The following is a 15,775-nucleotide window of genomic DNA, read 5'->3' as shown; positions in this document are numbered from 1 at the left end:
TCAATTCCAGGCACTTATTTTGTAAATACAGAAAGTTAAAACAATAAAATTCATATAAAGAAATAAAATTCATATAAACATTTGGGGGCACCTGAGTGGCTCCGTTGGTTAAGCGTCTGATTCTTGGCTTCAGCTCGGGTCATGATCTCACGGTTCGTGAGGTCAACCCATACATGGGGCTCTGAGCCCATAGTGCAGAGCCCAGTTCAGATTCTCTCTCTCCCTCTCTCTGCCTCCCCTGCTTGTGCTCGCTTGCTCACTCTCAAGATAAAATGTTTGGAAAAACACACACACACACACACACACACACACACACAAAGAAATGGGGATATTTGTATTAGCTCAGAGAGTTTACTTGCTTTGTTAGCACAAAGTCTTAAGTAATATTGGTAGCTTTATGCCCCAGACAGGATGATGCTATGAGTAGCTTCCAGGTGGTTCTGACAAAGTCCGTGCAGGAAGGGCTTCTGGAACTTGTGATGAGGACTGTTCTAGAACATGGCTTGCTGGCCTCCACCAGAGCAGTTTTAAGGTAAAAAACAAAACAAACCCTTTGTTTCTGTCGTTTGTCCTTTTGTCCTATTAGATAAAAGCAAACAGCAGCAAACCACCCTGAACAATGAATTTCATAGCATATACTTTTTTTTAAGGCATTTTATTTTTATTTTTAATGATTATTTATTTTTGAGAGAGAGAGAGAAGCAAGAGGGAGAGGGGCAGAGAAAGCAAGAGAGAGAGAATCCCAAGCAAGCTCCATGCTCAGCATGGGGCCAGATGCAGGGCTCAATCTCATGAACCATGAGATCATGACCTGAGCGGAAATCAAGAGTCAGACGCTTACCCGACAGAGCCTCCCAGGCGCCCCTCACAGCATGTACTTTTGGAAAGGTTCCCTAGGTGCATAAAGCTGTCTTCTATAAAGCAAGTATCTGTGGTCAATAAAGCATAGAAAGTGAATATCACTAGCCTAATGCAGTTTTGGGGAGAAATGCCAAAAACAAATCCTTTAAATAGATGTATACAACCCTCCTTACAAAGCTCTGTAAGAATTAAAAAGAATTCACATGGGGATGGGGAGACAGAGAGAACCTTTCCAATAGGGTTTGTAAAGAGGAAATCTCAATAAGCAATTATGAGACGTCTCTGGCATCACAGATCTCATTTGAGGTAATGAAATAATAAGCAAACTTAATACCCGTGTGATGCTTTCTTTTGCTGATTCATTTTTAAATGGATTACAAAATGGCCTTAAAATGGACTTTGGGGGTGGAAATGAGAAAGCAAAATGTAGTTCCAACACAAAATTACTACAGCTCTCCTTATTCTTTAACCAATAAAAAACCTTCATAACAAATATCATTACACTGAAAATCTCTGAATAAAAAGATGTCATTTCCCGAAGTACCCACTTAACTTTGGGCATTTGTTTAATATCTAAATGGGTAAAAGAGAATTAACAATCCCAGCGAGTCTCCTGTAGGAGAATGAGCTACTTCTGACTGGGGGGCGGCGGTAGAATGAGGTGCTATGGCGGCTCCTAGTCCTCTAGTCAATGTTGCGACCACCACAAACCTCCCTTGAGAGAATCTGGGTCGGAATCAGTCAATCTCCTAACATTTTCCATTCTAAAATACCTTTTTTTAAAAAAAAAGTTCACTTATTTATTTTTGAGAGACAGAGTGAGAGTGTGCGTGGGAGTGCAGTGCAGGGCAGGGGCAGAGAGGGAGAGACAGAATCCCAAGCAGGCTTCGCACTGACATAGAGCTCGATCTTATGAACCATGAGATCATGAACTGAGCTGAAACCAAGAGTTGGACGCTTAACCGACTGGGCCACCCAGATGCCCCTGTAAAATACCTTTTGACGTATTGTCAAATGAACCAAAAAAATCATTCCAACATTTGTAAAGCACTCGATTAGCGTGCAAGACCTCTTAGAGGATATGGGAATAGAAAAAATGAGACAAAATCTCTGCTTTTCACCAAGCTTGCAAATTTACAATGAAGTACCATAATCTGTGATAGAGACTCACAAATAGCACTGAGGGAATCAAGAGAAGGTAAGGAGAGAGTAAAAAAAAAAAAAAAAAGGATTCATAAGGGACATGATGTTTGAACCTAACCTTGGGGGCTGGGCAGACTTGAAAGACAGAAGGAGTCATTCTATCATTCTTGGAGGAGAGCGCAAAAGATACAAAGGTGGGAGGGCAGCAAGGGGCCTATTTGGAGAAGAGCCAGTTTGGCTGGAGCCTAATACATAAGGATAAAGTCAGGAAGGGCCATGTTGAGGAATCAGAGAAACCTAACAGGCTGGAAAAGCATCTAGTAGCACCTCAAGTTCAGATGCATTTCTTTCTCTTTTTTTTTTGGTATCTTTTAAACTTTATTTATTTATTTATTTTTTACAAATAGTTTATCGTCAAATTAGTTTCCACATAACACCCAGTGCTCATCCCCACAAGTGCCCTCCTCCATGCCCATCCCCCCTCCCCCCTGCATCCANCCCTCCTCCATGCCCATCCCCCCTCCCCCCTGCATCCATCAGTCCTCAGTTTTTGTCAGCATTCAAGAGTCTCTCATGGTTTGCCTCTCCCCCTTTCCCCCACCATTTCCCCCCTTCTTCTCCTCCTTATTCCTCAGTTAAATTCCTCCTAATCCTCTTATATGTGCAAACATATGGTAGCTGTCCTTCTCTGCCTGACTTATTTCGCTCAGCATAACACCGTCAAGGTCCATCCATGTTGCTACACATGGCCAGATGTCATTCTTTCTCACTGCCATGTAGTATTCCATCATATAGATAAACCACATCTTCTTGATCCATTTGTCCGTGGATGGACGCTTAGGCTCTTTCCATGTTTTAGCTATTGTGGAGAGTGCTGCTATGAACATTGGGGTACATGTGCCCCTATGCATCAGCACTCCTGTGTCCCTTGGGTAAATTCCTAGCAGTGCTATTGCTGGGTCCTAGGGGAGTTCTAGTGTTAGTTTCCTGAGGAACCTCCACACTGTTTTCCAGAGGGGCTGTACCAGTTTCCATTCCCACCAACAGTGTAGGAGGGTGCCCGTTTCTCCACATCCTCACCAGCATCAGATGCATTTCTTATCCAATTTCCCTACCACACATTTGTTCCGTGTCCACCTGATCGCTCTGACAGGGCAGTGACTACCTGCTCAACAGATCTCTCTCGACGTGCAGAAGTGGTCACTTGGTGCAGGAGGCAATGGGGTAGCCCCTACAGTTTCTTGAGCAAAGAACTGAAACAATCATCTTATTATAGAGGCAGTGGTGCGTAAGATACTATAATGAACACTTACTAAATCTCTACCGAGTACCAACTACTGCACTACACACTTGAAAACCATTTCTCCATTTACTGTTCCTACAATTCTTTTTTAAATTTTTTATCTTCATTTTTGAGAAGGAGAGAGACAGAGCATGAGCAGGGGAGGGGCAGAGAGAGAGGGAGACACAGAATCTGAAGCAGGCTCCAGGCTCCAAGCTGTCAGCACAGAGCCCGAAGCGGAGCTCAAACTCACAGAACAGTGAGATCATGACCTGAGCCGAAGTCAGTTGCTCAACTAACTGAGTCACCCAGGCGCCCCTCGTTCCTACAATTCAACGAGGTTTTCCAGATAAGGAAATGGAGGCACGGAAGTGGAGGAGCTTACCTAAGTCACAGGGAAGTGCAAGGCCTAGGATGAAAAGCGAGGGTTTTCCTGCCCTTCCCCATCTAAAGGACGCAGGACACTCCCGTCAGTAACTGTGGCTGCCAAGGGCACTCAGGGTTTTAACACGGGATGAAAGAAGGGCATTAAGAATGTGTCAGAGAAGGAAATGGGAAAGTGGAAAAGAGAAACTAGTTTTGTGGGGAAATGATGAGTGATTCTGCTCATGCTCTGTCTGAGACACAGAAGTGATAAGCAGACAGAGACGATCAACAAGAAGCCGAAAAATGAGCAACTGAAGAGAAAATTCGAGACTGGAGACATGCACAGGGGAACATCTACATGGCTAGCGAGGGCAGCAGAGGAGAGGCTGGGACAAAGCAGGGTAGACGCGTTAGGACACCCCCTGGAGAAGGTAAGGGGTGAGGAAAGAAGTGAAGTGTTTATTAAATGTCTTCCGTGTACTGACATCGCTCTCTACAAGGGGCTTAATCCTGCAATTCCGGAAGCCACAGCTCCCACCGTGGGGCCAGTCTGTCACCCCCAGGTGACTGCGAGGCTCAGGTGCTTCCCACTACCCCGTCCTGCCCTGGGGACGAGGAACCGGGCGACAGGAAGACAGATTCATGGGGAACTGGGACGCACTGTGATAAAAAGAGAAGCATTTATCCCAGGCATGAACATCTTTCCAGTTATTTAAAGACAGGAAAATAAATCTCTCAAGTCAAAAGCCTTCCGATGAAACACCTAGGTTTACAGAACTTATTAACATGTAATCCCCATCTTTCTTCTCTAGAAAGTACAGGGGCGCTTGGGTGGCTCAGTCGGTCAAGCATCTGACTCTTGATTTCAGCTCAGGTGGCAATCTCACGGTTCGTGGGTTCAAGCCCCACGTTGGGCTCTGCACTGACTCGTGTGGAGCCTGCTTGCGATTCTCTCTCTCTCCTTCTCTCTCTGCTCCTCCCCCTCAAAATAAATTATAAATAAAAACCTTAAATACAAAGCTTCCCATTAATTTCCCAAAAGTAAGTATTCCACAGAGGCAGCCATCTCCGAGGTCTGTGAGGCTCTACAGTGAGCAGCTTTTCAGAATCAGAGCAATGGTGTAAGTGAAATGCTGATAACCGGGCGAAAACCAAGACTGGAGCGACTGTCCACACGCGTCCCTGAATGGCGGCTGGTGGTACAACAGCCCGTATGCAACACTCCTGCAGCTGTAAAATCCCAGGTAAGTCACCAATAATGAAACCAGTATGAACCACCAAAAACGACTTTCGTTTTCTAAAGGGACTGCAGTAGTGGTCCTCCTCCACCTTCAAATCTGTATCAGGGTAAGAAAACAAGGAGACTTCGACTCCTCTCTCGGTTCCCCTTCAGTAAATCTACTACACACAATCTGCATCTGGGGTGCGTGCATATTCAAGCACAGGAAAGGTAACATTACTGATGTGCCTTAAAAAGATAAAGGTACTGATGTGCTTTTAAAATACCATCAGAAACTTAACAGAAGACTATAGGGGAGGAAAAGGGGAAAAAAATAGTGGGGGAGAGGGAGGGAGGCAAACCATGAGAGACTCTTGAATGCTGAGAACAAACTGAGGGCTGGTGAGGGTGGAGGCGAGGGGAAGGGGGGTGATGGGCATGAAGGAGGGCACTTGTGGGGATGAGCCCTGGGTGTTATATGGAAACCAACTTGAGAATAAACTATGAAAGAAAAAAAATAATAAAATAAAATAAAAAAACATCGGATGTGGGGCGCCTGGGTGGCTCAGTCAGTTAAGCGTCCGACTTCAGCTCAGGACATGACCTCACAGTTGGTGCGTTCAAGCCCCGCATCAGGCTCTGTGCTGACAGCTAGCTCAGAGCCTGGAGCCTGCTTCAGATTCTGTATCTGCCTCTCTCTCTGACCCTCCCCCACTTGCACTCTGTCTCTGTCTCTCAAAAATAAATAAACTTTATAAAAAAAAAAAGATATTTGAAAAACAATCAGACGTCCACACCTGTACATCTAAACCTACACTCATGCTCCCCTAAGAAGCCATGCTTCCCACCGCGTGGCCACCCTGGGGTCTGCCTGGCCAGGTCCCCATGGCCAGAAGTGTGTGTCCTGATGCTGGAACCTCGTGGCGAATCTCCCGCCCACATGGCTGAGTCCCAGGACGAGCTGGAAGCAAACTCAGAACTGCTGGGGCAGAGAGCAGATGCATTTTAAATATTAATCATGTTATCAAACTGTCTTCCGAAAGCCTTTGTCAATTTATCCCTCCCCCACCTCTGCATCAGAATGCCTATCAGCACATGCCTTTCCTCACATGGGGTATTAAAACATTTTAATGTTTCATTAAATTAAACATTTAATGTTTCTCTGCTAATTTAATAGCAGACTCTAAAAATGAGTATTTTCCTATATTCATTAGCTGTTTATATTACTTTCCCAATGAAAAATCTGTTCCCACCCTTTGCCTATTTTTTTCTCCTGGGCTGTTCATCTATTTCTATAGATTTGCAAGAATTCTTTGTATATTAACAGAATTGGCCGATTGTCTGGGGTATGTAGGAAACATTTTTCTAGTTTAGTATTACTTTTTTACATAAATGCATCAATTCTTTCCTTAACGGTTGCCAAGACACTGTGTTTGCCTTTCCACATCCCAAGACTATGAAAAAAATGTCACTGATATTCTCTCCAAGGACTTAAAAAAATAAACAGCTTCATCATTTTACAAGTTGAAGTGTCCCAACACATCTGAAGAATAATGCACCATATTCCTCTGACGCTTCCAATTCGAGCCTATAGCACAACCAGGCAACTGGACTCTGTATGTTTTACAGATAAGGGTCCCCCATGTACAGGTGAAGGGAGAAAGGGGTCACAGTGGGTCATTATGATAAATGTACCCTGTTCTCCCCTCTCCGCCAGTTACTGCACCGACCTCTGCTGAGAATCAGGAGGTACCTGAGCATATCACCTGAAATGAGGAGTTTTAAGAAAAACAAAAGGAAGTGCTTTTTACATATTAAATTACAAATTTACGAACTAATTACTCTGAAGTGTAGGATAGATTAAGAATACAAAGTCAAGAAAGGGTCAGACAGATTAAAAATATAGCAGGGTCAAAATATTCAAGGAGATGTGCGGTCGGATATAACCTTTCAAGACACTTTAAAAAAAAATTCATGATTTAGAGGAAAGACACAACAGGCAGAAAGCTGGATGACCAGGAGCTGAATGTAGGGCTTTAATCTGCCTGTGCGGGAAGAAAGCCAAATTTCAAATAATCGGTACGGAGGAGAGCAAACAGATACCAGGAAGTGAGCGGTGCACGGAGTGGAAAGGGGCTGTGCCTGGCATGGCCTGACCGGGGGACGGACACAGCTCGTCTCTGACCCACTTGACCTCCAAACAAGACTGACCTCAGGGAGAAAACCCAGTGCCAGGGCAATTAGAAAATCCCAAGAGGCATATCCCTGGGACAAAAATAGTATTTTCTTATTGACATTCAGAAAATGAAAGAATGAGTAAATCTGATGGCAAAAATTTTAAAAGCTACTAATTAATAATGGCTGCCTGGTTTCTTATTCATGACAGTTTTCATGACAGTTTTCACGGTATTTATGAACACAATCACCAATCTGGCCTATTTAAACTGCTTTCCTGTCCCAGATAACCGGAAGCATAGATGGTTATTAAAAATATTTTTACTTGATTTAAATTAAATCCAAATGCTCAGTTAACTATGGTCATGCTTGCTTTATTTTGTTACTTCTAGTTTCAGTTCACGGTTTTTTTTTTTTTTTTGCTTTCAAAGGATCTGGTTAGATTTAATATGTTAGAATGGATTCATAAAATCCAACTTCGAAAAGGTGGTTTTATTTTCCTCTAAATAACCTGGAAGAAAACAAATTTACACTTAAGCTAATCAGTTTATATTGCTACATTTAAACACTGAGGAAGCTATTTCAAAACAGAACAAGACTGGAGCCTGATGGAGACTCTGTGTGCAGAGTGCTTCTGCCGATGAGGCAATGGCTGATGTAGGTCCTTGAATTAAAACAGGATGAACTGGGGTGCCTGGGTGGCTCAGTCGGCTGAGCATCTGACTCTAATTTCAGCTAGGGTCATGGTCTCACGGTGTGTGGGTTCAGGCCCCGTGTCCAGCTCTGCATGGACAAGGAGCCTGCTTGGGTTTCTCTCTCTCTCTAAATAAACATTAAAAAATTAAAAAAATAAGATGCATATTTCCATCTTTTGTTTCCCTCACTTATTCTATGATCATCTGAGCATCATTCCCTTTGATTAAAATGTTGTCCTCTTACTCAGTGCAAACTCGTTTCACGGATGTTTTTGTCTAACTCAGTGAACTCAAGTGGGTTGACTTTGCTCCCAGGGGACATCTGGCAACATCTGCAGATAATTTTGGTTGTTACCACTGAGGGTAACAGGATGTTACTGGCATGTAGTGAATCAAGGCCAGGGGTGCTGCTAAACATCGCCTGTGAAGCTCGGGCCCCAGATGTGAACTGCGCCCGTGCTGAGAATCCCTGGTAAAACTTCAGGTATGGTTTAACTTACCACTGCCTCAGATTTTTAAAAGTATTATTTTATTTTTATTTTTTGAGAGACAGAGAGAAAGTGCGAGCAGGGGAGGGGGCAAAGGGAGACGGGGGAGAGAGAATCTTAGGCAGGCTTCACACTCAGCCTGGAGCCCAACACGGGGCTTGATCCCACGACCCTGGGATCATGACTGAGCCAAAATCAAGATTCTGACGCTCAACCCACTGAGCCGCCCAGGGGCCCCTCACTACTACTGCTTCACATTTTATCTTGAGTCATTTTTAACTGACCAGTGTTCTCAGGTATTACAGAATTTAAAATATAGGGAAATGCTCAACTGTGGTGATGGCTCTGTCTCCAAATTTTAAGTATTTGGCCCAAACTAAGTTATAGTTCAGGGTGTCCACCCAAAGCTATCTAAAAATGTATAAAATCTGCAGTTAGCATGTGGTAATAGAACTTTGATAAATTCTCATGGAGGGTTAAAATATAAACATTTTGCACGCAAATAATTCTTAAGTGATAAGACTACTGGGCTTCACATAATTTAAGACCTTTTTTGTGGTTAATATCATGAAATAACATCCCCTAAAGCCGATTTGCTTCTAAAGTTGCAGGAAGGGGTAATACTCGGATAGCTGTCTTCTGATTCTTCTTGTTGACCCTCACCCAAGGTAGTCATTTAATAATAACTGAACTAGGCACAGTCACCTAAACTGGTCACATTTTCATTAAAATTAATGTAGAATTTCAGTGTACTTTTCTCAAATCATCCCACTATTGTAAGTTTTCCAGAAGCAATACAAAATACCAAGTGTTGAGCGCTGGATTTGCAGCCACTGTTACATGTGCTGCAGGAGGGGGCTCTCGCTGAGAGTGTCACCGACAGGTCAAGGTCAGAGAAATCGTCTCCTGTTTCAGCCGGAGCGTTGACGCGGAGCACTCCAGAGCGGGACCCTGCTTTCCTTTCCCCACCTGAGAAGATATCTGCACCTTACAGGGTCTGTGTTCGTATCACGACAGACTTTTGAAAGCAACTCTGGGTGAACACCCTGCATTCTCTCTCACAATCATCTTTAAACACAGTGTTTGGCCCGCCTAACAGGCAAGTCCTTTGTTAATACCCCACAGAAACGCCACACAAACATCCAACAGCTACTTTGTTTATGCTTCCAGGGAGCGGCAGTGGCGAGGGGGCACCACAAGCTTCACAAACGCGCAGTGCTCAGTCCAGCCCGTGCAGCCAGAGGACGAAGACTCACCTGGCTGTTGCTGTTGGCAGCTGACGAGTTGGCCTGAGCGGTACTCGCGGAGAGAGAATCGAGGAAGGCTTGGTCAGCCACTGAATTTCCACAAGAAAATGGGTCTTTTCCATCACTGGGCAAAATCTGAATATTAGAAAGAACCACAGTTACTTCGTAGATTAGGGTTATTTCAGAGTTAGAGGCTCTGAGGGCAAGCGATGGAAACGGGGTTTCTATTTTTAAAAGGTAAGCAAGCCCTGGAACATCTATATTAACCATCCCTTTCCAGAAGTGTGCAGAGTTCTAGAAAATGCAATTACTGCCAGCACTGCCTTAAATCCTCAGATTCTTCTCATTCTTGTCAAGTTTTAGGGTCCTGAATGCACAGTGCACAGAGGGGAAACAACACAAATGTAAGACAGGTGGACTGAGTCAGGGGTCCGTGAAGCCTCTGGAACTCTGCAGAAGAGGTGGCGGTGCATGTGCCTGCACATGTTCTGAGAGAAAGGGCCCCAGGTTTCATCAGATTCTCCAGAGGGTTCAAACCTCCCGACCCCAACTCCCAATCAGGAACAACAGACAGACAGTCTTCCCGTTCTGCAGGCGGTGCCCCGGTAAACAGCCCCCCGGGGCCCCCCGGGGCTGTAGTCCTCTCTGCTGCGGGGGAGCCACAGGCACCTTGCTCTTGCTCTCACTCCAGTTTTACTCCCAGGGCACCGGGCAACTTTAGTTTCAGTCACCTGAGAGGAGAGGCAAGCTCAGTACCCGGGACTCAATTTTTGAGTGATCTACAGACAACCAGCAGGGGGCACTGGGAGGCTAGCTCAGGGTGGGCTGGGGGGTGTCAGCTGAGCGGGTGTGGCCTCTCAGGTGCTGTAACCCCCTCCTCGGCATCTGTGGGAATAGAGCTTAAAGCCAGGCAACAGGTCCCAGGAGTTCACCCAAGACCCCCGTCTATGGAAATGGGAGAAGGAACTGAAGAGATATGTCCTAAACCAGCACAGAGAGAGGAGAGCTACTTCAAAAAAAAAATCTTTTTACACTTTGTGAATGAACTCCATAATATAAACAGTGTTATAGGCAGCAGCTATTACACAATATAAACAAAGGAAAACTAGGGGCATTTATTCAGGGTAATTAAAAGTTGTTTTCCCTGAAAGGAACTTAATGTAAACATTTGGAGTCACTCTTTGGAGCTCGGGTGTGTAGGTAATATTTTTTCTCAGTTCTACTTCAATGTATTGTTTACATTTTACATAATTAGCCAGTATTACTTTTACAGTAGACATCTTTTGATTAAAAGTAAAGCTGCTACTTTCCACAGTTCATAGAAAGCTGTTTGACAGAGACGGGGTTTTATTGTAGGACAGTGAGTTCTTACTTCGACATAGTCTGTGGGAACAAGCCCGCGCTCTCCTTTGCTGTTTCTTCCTTCCAGCCATCCTCCACCAACATCCTAGTAACGTTTAAGACAGAGAAAAGAAAAAAGACCAAGATTACAGTTGGAAATGCCTGCAGACATTTTGCCTTGGGAGCTGTTATCCAGGAAAAAATAATTCACGTTAAGCTCTTTATTCCCACCAACCTAACACTCATTCAAAGTTTTAAATTCTTAAGGCTTCTCCATTACTTTAGAAGACGACATGAGCTAAAAACACTGCTTAAGTGATTGAAGACTGAAAAGCAGCCTATTCAACAGAAATGAATGCCATCATTGTCTAATTCCTTTCTATTTATTGGTTGGTGGTAGATGATAAAAATGGTTTGCAGCTCTGACTGTCAGGAGGCAGATGGACACCCCCACCTCTGGAAGCTGTGATGTGCTTTGTGACCTCTGTGGCCCACAGACTGAGGTGGAAATAATAACAGGGTGAGTTCAGAGTCTGGCCTCAAGAGGCTTTGCACACTTTTCCCAAAAGAGCTGCTGTTTGAATAATCTGGGTTGCTGGATGATGACAACGAAAAGGCCCAATCTCCTTGTCGTCCCAACCAAAGGCAGCCACCCCCAGGAGGGGAATCGCAGGCACATGAGAGGGGGCATGTTAAAGCACTCGGCCCCCAGCTGCCCACCAGGTGACTGGAGACAGGTGAGGGGGCTCAGGTCAGAACCATCCAGCCAACCCCTAAGTTCTTGAGCAAAACAGCAAAAGGCTTTTCGATTAAGCCACTGAGCTTTGAGATTGCCTGCTCTTTAGGAAAAGCTAACGGATCCACGGTTCCTCACTTCTTCTGGATAAACAATATTAAATAATAAAGTCCTCTATACCAGAATTCTCACTTTCCAATCTATTATCTCAACAAAGTCCTACCTTTTCACCTGACAATAGTTAAAAGCTGTCCTAAGTTCATAAATCATGCCTTAGATAATAACTACCTGAATCTAGATAACACATTCTTTCAAAAATCACTTGAAGCCACAACTTTGTCCATTTGTAACCATGAGAGCAATTTAAAGTCAATACTATTTTACCAAGAAGTGAAGACAATTTCTTCATTAAGAAAAATCAGAAGGGTAAGGAATCTTTCATTTCTCCTTTGAATAAAAATAGGACCTATGGACTTACCTACACCTGGTATATTATCGAAAGCTCATATGTTGTTCTTACCCAGTAATTCCTTTTCGTATCTAAAACGCAGAAGACGGGTTTTGAAAATAGTACCGATATTAAGAAGCCACCGTCTCTCTCTCTTTTTTTTTTTTTAATTTCTAGGAGAGAGAGAGACAGCGTGAGCAGGGGAGGGTCAGAGAGAGAGGGAGTCACAGACTGAAACAGGCTCCAGGCTCTGAGCTGGCAGTCAGCACAGAGCCTGACGTGGGGCTTGAACCTACGAACTGTGAGATCATGACCCAAGCGAAAGTCGGACGCTCAACCGACTAAGCCACCCAGGCGCCCCAAGAAGCCACCGTCTCTTGTTATTCCCAGTTCTCCTTCCCTGGTCTCCATGCTGCTCAAGCCCTTGGTCCCTCCTCGGTCCCTTTCACCAGGGGGAGCCCCTGCATCTCCCCCTTCCCTTCCCAGCGCCTCTCCTTTGCCCTGGCAACCTTCCTCACAGGCTACTCTCTGCGGTGTTCAGGGAGCCGGGCCATTCCCAGTTCTCACCTCCAGCTCGGCACTTCCACTTTTACGACGCAACGCTATAGGGAAGGGTTAATTATTCACTGCTCTCCAAACTCCACATATCTAACCGTAAACTCATTTAATCTTTCCAAAGAAGCTCTTCTTCCTGGTGACTCATATACTTTAATAAGTCCACATTCTCTTAGGCCAAAGGTTAGAGCCAAAAAGCTCATGGATCCTTGTCTCTTTTCTCCCCACCAGTATCTAATCTGGCACCAAGTCCTCTGGGGCTCACTCCACAAAGTCTCCTGTGTCCAGCTTTTTCTGACTCCTGTCGCTTCCACTGAAAGCCGTATTCCCAGACTCCAGCCACACCAGGTCGTGCAGCACACCTTTGCTAGATTAATTTCCCTGAAGTGCAAGTGTCATCACGCCACCTGCCTCTAACAGCATCAACAAAAAAATAACAAGCAAAACCCTGAAAAGAAATCACTACTTAAAGATGAAGTCCAAGGTCTACGGCCTGGCCCACGGGTCCTAACTGATCTGGCTAAGAGCCAGTTTCCTTAGCCTGTCTGCTACTGGCATACGTGGACCGTGGACCATCGGGACCCTTGTTTACATGCAGTGTTCCCAGCAGAGAGAAAGAGCAGAGGCTCAGAGGCTGAACAGATGTGGCTTTGAATCCTTGCTCTGCCACTTACAGGCAGAATGATCTTGAGCAAGTTGCTTAACCGCTGTGTCTCATTACCTTCATTTGTAAAACAGAGATTAAAAGTCTCGAGCTCATAGAGTTCATGGGGAAAACACACTAAAGAATACACGTGTAGCATCAGTGGAACACCCGCCTCATAGGCTGTCCATCAACAATAGCTGTGACTTCCAAGAAACACTGGAAACTTTCTCATCTCTGTCCCTGGGATCTGGCTGGAATGTCTCTCTACATTTCTGTCTGATGGAAGCCCATCCAACTACCTTTAGAGGATTTAACCTTCATCAATGTTTATAAAACAGAGTCTTACTTCACCATTAACACTTCATAAGCAATGGGAAAAAAATGTGTCAGTTTGAATGATCCACTTATTAAATCCTTATGAGACAATCAGGTGTAGACCTAACAGTTCTCTTACCAGATTTGTAATTGTGATGATTTCTCCCTCATTAACCGTCAGTTCGTTATTTCCAGGTTCAGCAGCAAAATCATACATAACCCGAGCCTGTTGGGAGTAGAGACAAACAGAGGAAGTTACAAACATAAACTTAACAGCAAAAAAGCCAATCTTTATCGTCTACTTTGTAAACATGCCAGTATGGACAAACACTTCATGACCATGGCTGTGGTTATTTTGAATTAAAAGAAGACATATTACCAAAATGATTCATCAGCCCTACTGTGAAGAAAAAGGACACCGAGAGCGAGGGTCCCCACTCTTTTTTGGGAAGACGGAAGGCTGCCCACGCTGCAGTTAGAGGTCAGCTCCCGAAGTCTCCTCAAAACACACCTGCTTCATCAAGGGGAAGAAAGCACGCCCTTTCTTTAAAGAGGTGAGAAGTGGAAATAGCGATAACGTTCATTCGGGGCCCACACACTCTCAGGGACTGAAGGAACACACACACACACACACACACACACACACACACACACACACACACACCCATGCATGCACACATACACGTGAGATTCAAACGTGTTTAGATTATTCTCTGGCAGTGAAAATGCTCACTATGCTTTATCTAGAGCCACTGGGATGAATTTTAATAATGCAGTACCCCTAGGGTACCTGGGTGGCTCAGTCGGTTAAGCATCTGACTTCAGCTCAGGTCATGATCTCACAGTTCGTGGGTTCGAGCCCCGCGTCAGGCTCTGTGCTGACAGCCAGCTCAGAGCCTGGCGCCTGCTTCAGATTCTGTATCTCCCTCTCTCTCTGACCCTCCCCTGCTTACGCTGTCTCTCTCTCACAAATAAAAACAAAAAAAAATTTTTTTAATAAAATAAAATAATGCAGTACCCCTGGCCAACTGAACTCAGAATTTAAGATGTGGGTGGCAAGATATATTTACATACTTCTACTAGACTACTTCCTACTATGCAATGACCTACACGGGGCTGTGGATATACTGGCCAGGTAACCGAACAGCTGTGATTTGTAAACGTTTCCTGCAATAAAATCTTAACTTCATGGAAAACTGACGAAAGGAGAGCTGTTCTGGTTGATGTGAGTGCGGCGTCTCCTTCAGCCTCTTCCTCAGTAGGCTCCTTGAGGCATCAACCAGAAACATGGATTCCCAGGAATTCTGCCACGCACATATTCCAAGAAAACCAATGCTATAAAAAAATATATACCTTATAGTTTTGTAGTATTTAGTGAATATATATTGTTTAATGTGCTTCAAATTCTAAATAATTGTCTTTCATGGACTATCTCATAAAACAAGGTCCATCATAAACTGGGGACAGCATGTACCTAGGAAACATAGGGCTTATCTTCAAATTAACTGTCCTAAGCGACAAGTTCAAGTATATGTACCAGGCTAATCAAATAGGACTAATGGAACTGTACTCATTTAACAAATATTTACTGAGCACCCACCACATGGCGAGAACTGTGCCTGCCAGTGAACTCTCCCCACACTTGCTGAATGAGGCCTGAAATCCTTAGAACAAGGATGAAGGATTCATATCTCATGATAAAAGGTTAAAGAAAAAAAAAACTAATTTATTTTGAAACCCATCAAGAATAATTAGACTGATACATAAAAATGCAATAAAGCTGGTATAGTAAAATATTATTTACAGAATCGAGACGACAGGCTGATGGTGTTCAATGGAATAGGATTTTGATTTTTCTACATGTTTGAGGGTTTTTTTTTCTTTTTCATTACAAAATGTTAGAAGCAAATGCCAGTATACTGTCTGTCAGTCACAGAATGGCGTCCTCCGGGACTTCTGTCCAGAGAGGTTGGGAAGGGGGCTGAGGGGGCGGGTCGCAGGCACTGAGAACTCTGCGAGCATCACAGTCGTCCTGAGGCCGTTACAAGGACGAGACTGTGATGTCTTTGGCTCATACGGCTGCAAAAGTAGATGTAATTCTTCTGGTCCTACTGTGGGCTACTTTTTAAAAACCACGTCACCCCAATCTCAATTCCTCATGCAATGAGGGCAGAAACAGATAAGTTGGGGGGAGGGTCCCCCCGGGGCCAGAACACAGCCCCCAGGACTGCGGGCCTCCTGGGAAGGGCCTGGTGTGC

At 44.4% G+C, this 15,775-nt stretch overlaps 1 protein-coding gene across 2 annotated transcripts in view; it reads right to left on the bottom strand.

Annotated features, from left to right (window-relative positions):
* The window catches only part of SNX9 (sorting nexin 9), a 121,363-nt gene that overhangs the window by 53,556 nt on the left and 52,032 nt on the right, over window positions 1-15,775 (bottom strand). For both annotated transcript variants that reach the window (XM_039252081.1, XM_039252080.1), the window contains exons 2-4: window positions 13,657-13,743; window positions 10,849-10,923; window positions 9,486-9,611 (exon numbers count right to left, since the gene is read on the bottom strand). In XM_039252081.1, the coding sequence (XP_039108012.1) occupies window positions 9,486-9,611; window positions 10,849-10,923; window positions 13,657-13,743 (288 nt within the window). The remainder of the gene's footprint in view (window positions 1-9,485; window positions 9,612-10,848; window positions 10,924-13,656; window positions 13,744-15,775) is intronic.

The sequence above is a fragment of the Hyaena hyaena genome, unplaced genomic scaffold (assembly GCF_003009895.1).
Source record: "Hyaena hyaena isolate Hyena2069 unplaced genomic scaffold, ASM300989v1 scaffold_405, whole genome shotgun sequence".
Lineage (NCBI taxonomy): Eukaryota > Metazoa > Chordata > Mammalia > Carnivora > Hyaenidae > Hyaena > Hyaena hyaena.
This window is presented reverse-complemented; position numbering and strand designations above follow the sequence as displayed.